Source organism: Chaetura pelagica, unplaced genomic scaffold (assembly GCF_000747805.2).
Source record: "Chaetura pelagica isolate M959 unplaced genomic scaffold, ChaPel_1.0 scaffold24, whole genome shotgun sequence".
Lineage (NCBI taxonomy): Eukaryota > Metazoa > Chordata > Aves > Apodiformes > Apodidae > Chaetura > Chaetura pelagica.
The window spans coordinates 2,470,881-2,484,761 of NW_009953077.1; the positions used below are offsets into that span (position 1 = coordinate 2,470,881).

At 37.4% G+C, this 13,881-nt stretch overlaps 1 protein-coding gene across 1 annotated transcript; it reads left to right on the forward strand.

Annotated features, from left to right (window-relative positions):
- Nucleotides 1-2,678: 2,678 nt before the first annotated feature.
- UBA3 (ubiquitin-like modifier activating enzyme 3) lies at nucleotides 2,679-13,271 on the forward strand. The gene is made up of 16 exons (XM_009996900.1): nucleotides 2,679-2,798; nucleotides 3,759-3,839; nucleotides 5,520-5,602; nucleotides 6,147-6,227; nucleotides 6,864-6,907; nucleotides 7,209-7,273; nucleotides 8,111-8,266; nucleotides 8,388-8,490; nucleotides 8,965-9,078; nucleotides 10,525-10,578; nucleotides 11,033-11,069; nucleotides 11,149-11,230; nucleotides 11,983-12,083; nucleotides 12,196-12,259; nucleotides 12,355-12,409; nucleotides 12,861-13,271. The coding sequence occupies exons 1-16, from the start codon at nucleotides 2,679-2,681 to the stop codon at nucleotides 12,947-12,949; spliced, it is 1,329 nt and encodes a 442-aa protein (XP_009995202.1). The 3' UTR covers nucleotides 12,950-13,271.
- The last annotated feature ends 610 nt before the right edge of the window (nucleotides 13,272-13,881 follow it).

A 13,881-nucleotide genomic window follows, 5' to 3' on the forward strand; every position in this document is an offset into this window, starting at 1 on the left:
AGCTCAGCGCTAGCTCAGGCTGCGGGGCCCGCTGCAGAGAGGGCCGGGGGAATGAGGTGGGTCAGTGTGAGGACGGGGAAGGCGAAAGGGCGCTTGAACAAGCAAGGACTGGGGAGGAGGCATCTCCTGGGGAGAGGACCAAGGGGCTCACCCGGAGCGGGGATGGGAATTGCGAGCTTGGAGCTTGGCATGAGTAAAAAGGCTGGTGTGCTGGAGAGCTTTGTGGCAGGGGTGGAAGGAGCTGCATTGCTGGCCAGGGACCTGGGGAGGGCCTCTAGGCTAGAAGCAGGTGACTAAATTTTGGCTGAAAATTAAAAATCCAGGCTACAGAACAGTTGCTTCTGCTTATTAAAACCCTAAATTCTGTGCATCTGTCTTAATGGCCTTGAAAACTAATGCTCGGAAATCTTTACCCTCATCTGCTTCCATCCCTTAACTCTTCCCTTCCATCTGCTTGTGTCCCTCTTCCCAAAGATCGCAGAGCAGACCTGCCTGCCTGTGCCGTGGGCTCACAGGAGGTGCCTGTGTGTCTTGGGGTGAGGGTCACAGAAATCCTGGGGCATGTGGGAGTTGGGGGGTGCATGTCCCTCAAAAGCACGGAGCTCGGGAGGTGTGAAGGTGGCAGGGAAAAGTCTGGGCCTAAAGCAGCATCAGGACTGTGGTGCTCTGATCTTTTAAACAAGATTAAAAATTAAATGTAATTTGATGGAATTAATAAGGATTTTGTTAAATTCTGACCTGGTAATGCTGTAACAACACAAAAATAAACACTGTAAAAAACTGGCTCTGAAGTTAAATGTGAGACCTCAGGTTGAGTTATTGATGTTTTTTCAGATCTCCACAATGTCCAACCTTGTAAAAACCAAACTAGTATAATCACAAAAGTGAAACTAGATCTTACTGTTTATCACCTGTAGAAGAGAACTCTCATGTAAACAGGAGTACTGCTGCTTAGTGGCTGTTCGTATGGATTGCGTTAAAGGATACAAGAAAAGTGTTCTTAATGTCACCAAATACAACTTCTGCACTTGTTTCCTGAAAAGTTAAAAATCACCATGTGATCCATAGACACAATTATTGTGTTGTTTGTTGAATCATTTTATTTGCTTGATGCACATCCTGAAAACTGGTGTGCAACAGATGAGCCCAGTGTTCAGCAGAGGGAGTGTTGTATTTACTCAGACCTTCCTAAAAACTAATTTTTGATGTAAATTTCTGAACACTGGGGAGATAGAAAAGTGCAAGTCAGAAGTCAAAAGGCCCTTATGAGTTAAAATAAATTTTGCAGATCTTACTTAACTGTTAACACAGTAACTTAACCTAAAGTCAACAGTTAACCAGGAATTAATTTGGCCTGCAATCAAAATACAAGCAAATTATGATGTATTTCTTCCTGCACCTAAGTGAAGTTTTCCCCTGTTATTTAAAATCTTGTTTTCAAAGTTGTTGCCAGTATGTTAAAATTACATGGACATAGTGTGCTGTCCATCTTCTGAGTTCTGTGAAAATAAAAGTATTCACTGTCTAGGTATTTTCACTATGTTTTTCTTCTTATTTTGAGACGAACCACCAGGAAGTAATAAATACCAAACATTACCCAAGAGTTATCGATACCCGTGCTCTTCGTATGACTTCATAGGAGGAGGCAAATAACCCTCCTTATCATTGACGACACAACCTTTCATACTCAGGATTGGCAAAGCTTTTTAATAACAAGCTTAGTTTTGCATTAATGTAGGACATAATTGTTCATATCTGTTGAGTGGAGCTCCTGCCTAAACAGAGAAGTGCTCTGTGTTAAGGAAGGGCTTGTTCTGTGTAGGCAAAGGTCTTACATTAGAGAGTGAGTTAAAGTGAGCTGATTCAACTTATTCCAGTAGATCTTGTAACAGTTTAAATTTATAGTGATGTACAGCTAAAAGTGACCTGCAAAAGCAGAAAAAAGGGTAGAAGAGTATTTAATGTAAAAGAAGAAAACTGCAAACATTTATTTTTTCTAGTCATATTGCTACTGTTGACAGGCTCAGGTGGTGACTGAAAACTTGGGGTGTTCTAAATTATGTCGTCCTAATTGAGGGTGAAAAGCATTCTGTATTTTTTTAAATTCCTATTTAAATAAACTGCTGTAAGGATTCCGAGGAGACAACCTGGGCTGTTCTAACAGTGAGAGTAACAACATGTTCCTGTTATTTATTCAGTGTCTCACAGTTGCAGTTACATACTGGTAATTCCAAATATTATTGATGAACCTAAAGTCTGTCAAAAAAAGCATGAAGACTTGACTGATGAAAACAAAAATCACCCTCAAAAATCTAAAGGGACAACATCTTTTTCTGTGTCCTCTTTAAGTATGAGGAAAATAAAAGCAAAAAGACTACACCCTTTTTTCACTTCAGGTCAACTTTTACTAATAACAGCTAAATCAGTGGGATTTAATGCAAATGCCTGGGTTTTTTCCCTTCTGTGCTTCCCTATTACTTCTTTTTAGTGCCACAAAGAATGCCCACTCATGCAAATGTTATGCACATAACTTAAATGCCTGAAGAATATGCAGATGCATTTGTATGACTGGTCAACAATTTAGGTGTTTTTAAGATATATCAAGGAAAAAAAAATATTTCAGTGCTGTGGCTTTTTCTCTATGATTTTGCAGCTGAATTTACTGTGTTCTGTGCAGAATGGCTGTTGATGGTGGGTGTGGGGACACTGGAGACTGGGAAGGTCGCTGGAACCATGTAAAGAAGTTCCTCGAGCGATCTGGACCATTCACACATCCTGATTTCGAGCCAGGCACTCAAGTGAGAAACAATTTAAATCAATTTGTAGCGTGTGTTGCAAACTCATGTAAACAGTTTCATTCCTTGACCACCAGCAATGTATGGATACTAAAGCTGCGTGAAAAGCTTCTGTTTTAGTCACTTGCACATTATGATTCTAGACGAAAATACTGTATTCTTTTTATAAGCTTGTATTTCTAAATTGTACAGTGTCGACTACAAATTTGCTGTCATCTTATGTATAGATAATGTAATAACATATTAATTATGCTCTTTGAGTTCCACATAAAAAATAGCAGCATTTGTCACTCCATTTTTAAGTAATTAGACACAGTAAGGAACTGTTTGCACTTTAAGCAGGAAATACGGTTAATAGGAATGCTTAGAGAATTGAGAACGAATATTTAGTAGGGAAAAACAAAATTTAGACTGTTTAATTATTTCTTCTACTTTCTTTTTTTTGGTAAATTTTGCTTCACTGCTTATAGTTGAATGTATTATACTATTACCTTTATAATCTGGTGTTCCATTATTTACTAGTTTGAGACTGGTGTCTAGTAGAACAGTTCACTAAAAGCATTTATATTGTTTACCTTGAAATTCTTTTTAGCCAGCGATGTTGTCTCTCTTGTATTACATACCAGTAAAATATTCAGAGGAAGAAAACTATGTCTTTTAACTGAAAAATAATAGAGCTGGTCCTTGTTTTTTTCATGGTCAAAATTAATTTAAACAGAATACTGATTATCAACAAAGGTCTTGCTTTTCTGTAAATTAGGATGTAGGAACTGCATGGACTTAACAACTGATTAAAGTCTTTATAATTACTTCCGCAAGTACAGACTGTTTTATTGATCATTATGTGAAGCTTATTAGGCACTGGAAATGTATGGTAATGCATTTATAAGAGTTATGAAACAAAGGACATATTATACATTTTCCTTTCTAGTGCATTAATTTTTTGTTTTATATTTTCTGCAGGCTCTTGAGTTTTTGTTAAACACATGTAAAGTACTAGTTATTGGAGCAGGTGGATTAGGTTGCGAGCTCCTGAAAAACCTGGTAATTACTCAGTTTTCACACTTTGCTTCTCAGAATCTTTTTCTTGATGAAATTTTCTTTTCTGCTTTGTTCATTTGGCAGTTTTGGTTGTATATAGCTCCTCAAGTTCTAATCAAATGGTATAAAATACGTGATACAGACTATTAACTTTGTTAATAAGCTTGAAAGGTGATAGCTAATAAATCATATGCAACATATTAGACTATCTCAAAGTTGTTATAAGGGACAGAAAACATGGTACTTGCTTATGAAGTGTAGACAAAAGTTCACCCCCAGCCTTGTCTGATGTTGGTAATTTTCTCTGACTACCACCAGATCTAGGGAAATGAAGTAAAATTCCAACCAAAGATGCTCACAAAGCTACAAGGAAGTGTTGTTTGAAATACAATGGCTGAAATTAAATTGCCATAAGTAGCTAGTACAAAGTTTAGTATCAACAGTCAAAGTTGAATTCAATTCCAATTTAATTTACATCTTTAGATTAATTTAAAGTGAGGTTAGAATAGCTGAAATTATTTATATTCTTTCATGGGGAAATTAGTAGTGCCAAACTTACTGTGCCTATGGTGACCTTTATGTCCATGGAATCCATTTGGTCTTCTCAAGTAGTCGCTTTCCTTTAGTGGTTTTCCAGTTCCTCAGGATCAGTAAATTGGAATTTGTCTGCAGAACCTGAACATTCCCTCAGAGTTGTGTCTGAATTCAGCCTGTGTAATGGCAGCTTCATTGAGTCAGACCAACAGTGCTATATAAGTTATATATATAATACATAAGTTGATTAAACAAATAGGAAATCAGTTTCTTGATACAGCATTTTAAATACTTAGTACATATGGAATGTCTCTGTTTATTCAGAAAATGTAAAATGTAAAGTTTGGAAGTCATTATATATAAAAAGATTGAGTCTTAAAAGAAAAAAACAGAGGGGATGGGACTCAGTTTTTTTGGGGTCACTTCAGAACATTACAACACATCTCCTTTCTCTCCTTTAGCCACAATTTGTATTGTTTCTTTGTGCATGACGGATGTCATTACTTTATCAGATCAGCCTTGCAATACAGTTTTAAAACAATTTACAGTTATTTACTCAATCTAGTGATGAGCTGCATGCAAACAGAGGTCAGGTAGAACCTCTGTCAGAGCCTGGGTGTGCTCTTAGGTAGTCAGGTGACCTTCTGTGTTTGCATTCTATTCCAGCATGGAATGCAGTGAGGGATGCTGGCTTGTTTTGAAGTAGGATTTGAGGCTGAACATCCCAGTCTCATTTATGCCAACTGTGAAAATGGTGCGTGCTCAAAATGAAACTTTTTCTATTCCTGCCAAGCAAGGAAGTGTCTGTGTTATTTCTTCAAGACCTGCTTTTTTTCCCCAAAATTAATGCTCAGCCCACCATTGACTTCCCTGTGTTAGGATTAAGTAGGATAAAGCCATACTGCACTCAGGAGAACATTGTCTTTGAGCACTGAAATGTTACTAATTCTATCTGACCAAACATCAGCATTACCCACCCAACAAAGAGCACTGTTCTGAGAAGGAACAGCCATGTACCTGTCTGCAGGGAATGAAGAGCAAATACATTTGTTCCTCCAAAGGTTGATTTTTTGGCATGTGGAATTAATTTTGGAGCACTGTAAGGATTTCATTTCCTATTAAATGAAGTTGGCTATCTTTTTTTCACAGGCACTGTTGGGCTTTAGGCAGATCCATGTTATTGACATGGATACTATAGATGTTTCTAATCTGAACCGACAGTTTCTGTTTCGGTAAGTGATAATTTCACAATTCAATTAAAAAAACCCCAAACCTAAACGTATGTAAATGTAAAATATTATAATTATTTTGGTTAAACAAGGTGTCATTAAAGATTACTGAACCTTCACATCACAGTATTACTCATAATTAACTAAATGCTGCATGTGATTCCTTCTTGACACCTGTGGTGTCATAGTTTGACCATGATAAAAAATGACACACATTCCTTACCATTCAAATAAGCTGACTAATGCAAAAGGTGACACCAAAAATTAAAGCTTACAGGTTGAGGTGCCAGTTTTTCTGATACCCTTTCCTTCCAAGCAAAATGAAAAATGGTTGGAGTTTTTTTTTGTGCTGATAACTGTAGTTACATGGACATATTAGATAACTCTGGGGCTCTCTCCCTTACAGGGATTCCTTAATGTTAATCTGTATAAGTAAATTGTCCTGTAGTAACAATTAGTTAATTCAGTATTGCAACACATAGAGTCTGGAAAGATGGAATCTACTAAAATGATTGATGCATTTGAAATGGCTTGTTTATTTCCCCAGACCAAAGGATGTTGGGCGACCAAAAGCAGAAGTTGCAGCAGAATTCCTGAACAGCCGCGTTCCCAACTGTGCTGTTGTAGCGTATCCTTTTGTAGACAAGTAGTAGCCCCAAAAGCTTCAAAAGGCCCTAGAAAACTCTGTAGGTGGTAAGATTATCTAAAGTATTTTGCTGCCATCCTCTTTTTTCTACAATAAAGAACAGATTCATTCACAATCACAGCTGGTGATTGAGAATTCTTTCTTGGTGGTGTTAGCATGCAGGAAATCCATGTGGGGAAATAAGGCAGAAACTATTTTGTGTCTTTCCACTGAGTAATTTTTATTCAAATGTCATATGCTGATTTTCACTGAGATATCAGAATTGCAGGTTTATTCCCTAGAGTGTTTTCAGTATGTACTTGTAGGAAATGCTAGTTCATAAACGTAGAGGAGCACTTAGTGATGCAGGACTTTGAGAGCACATTCTGAGGTTCCTGCATAGTCAGCCTGCTGAGCTTTCTGCTGTGTGTGACTATTACAGTGCGTCCCTTACTTGTTTTGTCAGATGCCATAGCTTCAGCTTTGGGAATTTTGAATCTTTCAATCACTTAGGTCTTTTAAAAAATGTAATAAAATTATAGTAATAAATTGGACAGTGCTTTGGCTTTAGGTTAGCAAATAGAAAACAATAAACTTATCTGCTTTATTAGTATATTCCTTTACTGGACTTACATTCAGATATTTTAAAAAGATTCAAGACATGGATGAAAGCTTCTACAGACGTAAGTGGTATTTGTTTGTCTGCCAAACACCCACGGGTGCTTTAAGAGAACATTGGAGTTGTTACTGCTTGTTGCTTGCTTTTCCTGGTAGTTAGGTTGCTAATTATTTTAGGGTTCTACAATATTCTAGAAGTAAAAGTAATGGACAGACAAAACTTAAATGCATCTGACATGTAAGTACTCTAGGGGAAATAGTTAATCCACAGTCAGTTCCTCTGGACTGTTATGGACAGAATAGTTGGATTGTCTTAAGAAGTGTGCATTAGGATAGTCTTTAAATAATGTTTTTTTTCCCCCTTAGAGTTTCATATTATTGTTTGTGGGCTGGACTCTATAATTGCAAGAAGATGGATAAATGGCATGCTGGTAAAGTCTTCAGTCTTTTAAAAGCCTGGTTATTGCTTGAGTGTAGATAACTAAAATGGAACAGATTTGTGTTGAATGTGTCATTAAAACGAACTGGGGGTGCTGTTGAAATGGACAGCTTTCTGTATCTCTTCCTGTTTTCTCTTTTCTTTTTGTGAACAGGACAAAATGCAGGCTGTCTTGTTACCTTTTTCTTGAGGAATGTTAGCCAACATTTGCGCAATGCCCTGCAGGGGTAATTTCGAAGTTAGATTACATTGTAGTCAGCTTTTGTGCAGTCAGCTTTTGAAAAGCCTAAGAAGGGAAGTTCCAGAGCCTCTCTGGATGCTGCTATTGTGAATGTGCTTTGTTTTTTTTCATTAGTCAAATAGTACTTACTGTGCTGCAACTTGTAAATGTCATCTTTTGGAGCCTTGCTGCTACTAAAGTAGTAGAAAGCTGGTCATTGAACTAGCTTCCTTTGTTTATAAAAGAGTGATCTTGAATATTTCCCAGTATTTCAAAAGAAAAAAACAAAGCAACAAACCAAGAAACAAAACCCTAAATCCTTCAAACCAACCAACCATTTGTTCTGGTACACTTAAAGGAAATAGCATTTATCAGAGGGTAAGGGCAGAATGAAGTGGAGGGTGAAAGTGGTATATGAAGTCCTGTGCACTGAGAAATAAGTAGTTTTATACACTATGCATTCTTAAAATAAACTGTAGATTAAGTTATCAATCTCAAGGTGTAACAGGTTGCCATTAAGAAAAAATATTAGGATTTCTTTTCTTCCTGTGACTTGTTCCAAAAAATCAAATGGAACAAAACCAAACAACTCCTTCCTTTATTCCTCAGATGTCATTTTTACATTATGAAGATGGTGTACTGGATCCAAGCTCCATCATACCTTTAATAGATGGAGGGACAGAAGGTTTTAAAGGAAATGTTCGTGTGATTATTCCTGGTATGACAGCATGTGTTGAATGCACACTTGAGCTTTATCCACCACAGGTAATTGCAACCAGAAAGACTTCATTTTTTTACATCCCTCTGATCTGCTTGTTTCTTTTCCTAGAGCTTTACATAATGTGTCACATGCTTGCTTCTGGTTTTCTTCCCCTGCCCACACCAGGTCAATTTTCCCATGTGTACTATTGCATCTATGCCCAGACTACCAGAGCATTGTATTGAGTATGTCAGGATATTGCAGTGGCCAAAGGAGCAACCTTTTGGAGGTAATTAGTAAATTGCACTCCTGCTAAACTGACATTTCTCCTTTTCACTCATTTGATCTGAGTTGGGTGTACACACTTACTTTTAATAAAACCTGCCTACCTTTTAACCTTTTGTGGCTTATTGTCATATTGAATCTAAGCTTCTTCCTAGCTGGTGATGGATTGTCTCTTCTTGCACTTGCTCTCTGGTTCCACACTTGTTTATGTGCTTCTCTCCCTTGCACTGCACGTCTTTTCAGACTCCAAATGAAGCCTGTAACAGCTCTGTAAATCTGTGAAGACAGTTTATGGATAGGAATTGTTAGAACTTACAGTGTTTGTAAAAATGATGTTTTGATTATTTAAAGTGTCAGTTTTTATAATAGAGTATTAGTTTTAACCCAAATTACAACAAAGGGATTTTTTTTAGACAAAAAGAATGCTGCATTTCTGAAGAACTCATAATTTATCTGTAAATATCTAACTTTGCTGTAGAAGGTGTTGCATTGGATGGAGATGACCCTGAACATATACAGTGGATTTACCAGAAGTCTTTAGAAAGAGCATCACAATTTAATATTAAAGGTGTTACATACAGACTCACCCAAGGTAAGGGCCTGGCATTTCACTACATTTGTGGCATTTTAGATTAGGCTGTATTGGCCTTCTTTGTATTTGTTATGATTAAGCTGGCAGCTCTGCTGAGAAAGAAACAGTTCTTTTCTCCCATAACATCTTAAAACAGAAACAAGCAGCTTGTTTCCTGTGCCAGCACAAATATTTTATGATGAATCAGATGTTCAGGCATTCATGATGAATCAGAGGAACTTATCTGGGACAAAACTGTACATTCTTTTCACCGTTTATTTTTAACCTGGACCAGCTCCACAGTTTACATGACACTGGCCACTTTTGCTAGGTCAAAGGGTAGAAACAAAAGAAGGTGATTGCCTCTTTCAGTACAGCAGCACTTCTGCCAGTTTAAGCTGCTTAAGACCATAGCATCTTTTCTTTACTGCTGTGTAGGTCTTCCTTCACATGTAAGTGCAGAATGCTGCCACTCATTTAATCAGCATTTTAAATACTAACCAAATAGAAAAGAAGTGGAGAATCTCATACAGAATCTCCAGATTTCTTTGTTTCTTCATAACTTCGTTTGTTTATTTGTAGTACTGAGAGTAGATTTGAACTGCTGAGCTTGAAATGCCACACCTGAGCCTCAAAAAAGTGTGAACTGATTCCTCCTGTATCTTCCTCAGATTCCAACTGCTGCATTGCAGACAGTATTTTTCTTTGCAGCAAGTTTATCCTGGCTTCTGTAGCAGTATTTTTAATACATATAAATGTAAACTCCAGTTACAAAATATAATTATGTACATGCAAACGGCTGCATGTATTTCAGCATCTGAAGATGGGTTCATGATAAAGAACAGAAGGAAGGCAAAGAGAAAAAAATTATGCATTTTTTCTGAGGTATGAAGGGTTACAAAACAGTAATGAGAAGCCAGAGGAATTCCAGACTAGTTAGGAATTTGCTGTCTTTTTGGCAGGCCTGAAAAAAGAGTGAACTTCCTTGTTCCCAGTGTGCAAACCTGTGTGCACAGCAAGTCTTGCTTTCTGTCACTGTGGGTACTGTGCTGTTGGGCTGGGTGGGCTCAGTTGGATGGAGATGGCAGTGCAGTTTGGCAAGCCTGTTCTTGCAGAAGAAAAACCAAACCTAAATATATTTCTATTATTTATTTATCCAACAAACCAGGAATAGAACTGAGTTGTAAATTAATTTTCAGTGCTAAATGCAGAGTATTTGTTTCTAGAATTTTTCACTCGTTCCCTTTGTGTGATACCTTCTTTTTCTCAATATGCTTAGTCCATTCCTCGAATTAAGAAGTGCCCAAGTATTTGAGCAGGATGCCATTGTGTATTATTGTTAGGGAAATTCCTGGAAAGTGTTTCAAGTACCTTTGGGTACATCCTTTTGTATTTATTCTGAGTAAAGGTTGTCAGTTCTCAGTATAGTTTCTTGGGAAGGACAAAGCTGTGTGTTCTGTTTTACAGGGGTGGTTAAACGAATTATTCCAGCAGTAGCTTCTACAAATGCAGTAATTGCAGGTATGCTAAAATAATTCATTTCACTTCTGCATTATAGACTTCAGAGTTGTGTAAGGCAATGGTTTGGAATAGAGAGCTTGAGGAGCTAAATTGTAATTCTTAAATGGTCTGATTTATTCTTGCAGTCTCGTTTCTGTTTTCCATAGAGAAACCGCCTGTGATTGTAAATTTTAAGCTCAAGTAGGGGTATGGGAGTGAGCAAAAGCATTTGAGTCTGAGGGGAAAAAAGGAAAACATGCAATATAACCTTAACATAGTCTCAGGTTGGTGCTGAATGGATGGTGTTAAGGCATGGAACTACCAGCTGCCTTCAGATGCTTATTTTTCTCTTTAGAAATGTTTATACTCATTGGGGTTTTTTTGGCACTTCTTTTGTGATACAGTGTTGTGCACTAATGTCTGCTTGTTCTGAAACAGAGCTACAAAGTGAAGAAATTGTTTTTTCTCATTCCAGCTGTTTGTGCCACTGAAGTTTTCAAAATAGCCACAAGGTATTTCATTTATGATTAATAACATACATGATTTCCAACCTAGTGACACGTATTAACACTAACTTATCTGTCATTGTAGTGCGTACATTCCTCTTAACAACTACTTGGTGTTTAATGATGTGGATGGATTATACACATACACATTTGAAGCTGAAAGAAAGGTTTGTACCATTAAAGGCTTGCAGGGTTGTTTCCTTGGGTTTTCTTGAATTTAGGCAGTTATTGTGTATTTCTGAAACTGAGTATTGAACCTCTTAGCCCCTAGCACTGAATAATAATGGTAGGACTTTTTTAAAAGAACTTCTATGGTTATTTACCTCCAGATCAACACAAGTTTTATCTGATGTCCTGGTAATGAAACTTTTTCTTCTACCCATCAGTTTACCAAAAACTATTGCATTGTATATGTAATGGCATATTTCAGTTTTTGCCTGTTCAGCCAAAATTTGTTGAACAACAGCTACTTCTGTGGTGCCTGTTAGGGCAGCATTGGCATTGCAGCTGTTCCTGCTGTGCTACCTGCAGAGAAAAACTACCTGACTTTTTGGAAAGGGAATTCTGAAGATTTCCCCTGTGATACAAGAAACGTGGTTTACAAAATAAGATACGTAATCTTAAGAAGACTCATAAGCAAATCTTCTCAAAAAGTGGTTATAACAGTTGATGGTTAAGCTTATAGGCTTAAATGTCATGTCAGATGAAATTTGTAAATACTTGGCTGCTGTTGAGAGCCAGTCAAACAGTGACAGGCTTCACAGGAGCTGGGTTTTGTCCTTAATATTTGCAACAGCATTTCTAGAGCTAAAACTTTTTTTTTTTAAAGACAAACGCACAAATAGTTTTGAGACCTAATTTGCAGCATTTTAAAAATCATATTTAACGTAACTTGTTTTCTTGTGCTACTCTGTTGTAGGAGAACTGCCCAGCCTGCAGCCAGCTTCCCCAAAACATAGAGATTTCCCCATCAGCTAAATTGCAGGAGATCTTGGATTACTTGACCAACAATGCTTCACTGTAAGTGTGCAACTGTTCTGCAATTGATTTGATAATTTTTGATAATTTAGTGTTTCAAAAGGGTAATTTCTAAATGCTTTTTTACTTGATTGGTTTTGTTTAATACATACAGGCAAATGAAATCTCCTGCCATCACAGCAACTATGTATGGGGGAAATAAAACACTTTATTTACAGGTAATCCAAACATATATGATTGTCTTTGTTTAAATTTACTTTTCTGAATTTGAAAGGCAAAGTTTTGGCTTCTTTTTCCTTTTTTTTTTCTTCAGACAGTAGCTTCAATTGAAGAACGGACGAGGCCGAATCTTTCCAAGACACTAAAAGGTATCAGGTGTAGATTTTTAATAGGCTTCTCTCAACAGAAATCAGTCAGTTTTGTGTTTAGCTTTCCTTTGCACCAGGCAGTAGAATCTCCTTCATTAATGCTTTTACATGGAATACACCTTTCTCTGGTTGCTCAGGGATGAGCTTTGAGTTGTTTAAATGTGAAGTGTGGGCAGATGTGATCTGATGGAGAAAAACATTGCAAGAAAGCAATGGTAACTGATGTAGATTAAGTATCCTTCAGTATTGTTTGATGTGTTTCTTGACAAGAAACCTGTTAGATTTCTAGTTGAATTAGATTAATATTAGTTTTATCAGTGAGTTGATCGCAGGTTTATTTCTCAACATTTATGGTTTGTGGGAATGGGGTTCCTAACTTTGTTTTTCTTAAAGAAAAATCCAAAAATCAAACCACGTGCGTTTGCTGTATTTAGTTTTCTTTCTGTTTCAGAATTGGGGCTTGTGGATGGCCAGGAGCTTGCAGTTGCTGATGTCACTACACCACAGACTATGCTGTTCAAGCTTCACTTTACCACTTAATTTATTCATAAGTAAACTGCATATACAGCAGGAGGCATCTGTACCCACCTTGTAAAGCAAATGTACTCTGTGGGTGTTAAGGCAACCCAAAACGTTCATGTTAGTACTAGCATTGTTGAAGGTTAGGTAATCCAATGAATCATCCTATTTCACAATTGTATGTAGAAGCCAATATTTGGTGGATTATATTTGTATAAATACTTATGAATGTACAGAACTCTGATGTATAGGAAAACACTTTCCCCCCACCAGTTTTTGTTGTCAAAATGTCAATGTTAATATACCTTCAGACACATGGAAATTTCAAGGTGGCCAAAAGTTTGGTTTTAAATTGGAGCACTCCCTTACTTGCTAAGTTACCTTAAAACCAAAAGAGGGCAGAAGATTAAAATGATTTGATATTGATGAGATGTTTGATGAGATTTATGAAAAGTGTGAAGTATGAAAGATTAACTTCGTTTACAAGCAAATGTGAAAGGACAAACCAAACAGCTGTACATGAAAACAGAGACCTGTCTGCTCACAGGCCCCACACAGTGCTGCAAGATTATGTTCAAGTATCATTGGTGCTGTTAAGGTATTTATTAATAAAAAATCATAAAGACACTTTATTTTTGTGGCTTATCAATGGACATTCAGCGGCGTTGAGAACTGATGAAACAAATCTGGGGCCTCACCTGGCTGCCAGTTCTCTCCTTTGACTTTGTGTGCATCAGCCGTGCTTAAACCTTCCATCTTTCAGCCTCGAGCTGCCACGGGGGCACTGCACTCTTTAAGTAGTTTTTAGCAGTTCTGTGGCGTTTTGTAAGCGTTAAAAAGGCCTCACACGAACTGTGGGGACGGAGGCGACTTGGGGCGGAGGTGCCCTCCGCTCTTATGTGAAGGAAGTGCTGAGAAGCCGCAGCTAAAGTTGTGTTTTTCACCCCTAATCC

What these genes read in the sequence shown, in the direction of transcription:
- UBA3 (XM_009996900.1), top strand. Translation starts at nt 2,679, where the DNA reads ATGGCTGTTGATGGTGGGTGTGGGGACACTGGAGACTGGGAAGGTCGC. An exon ending in CCCAACTGTGCTGTTGTAGC is followed by an intron (nt 6,228 to 6,863) that starts GTATCCTTTTGT and finishes ACTTACATTCAG; the next exon opens with ATATTTTAAAAAGATTCAAG. An exon ending in TTGAGCTTTATCCACCACAG is followed by an intron (nt 8,267 to 8,387) that starts GTAATTGCAACC and finishes TGCCCACACCAG; the next exon opens with GTCAATTTTCCCATGTGTAC.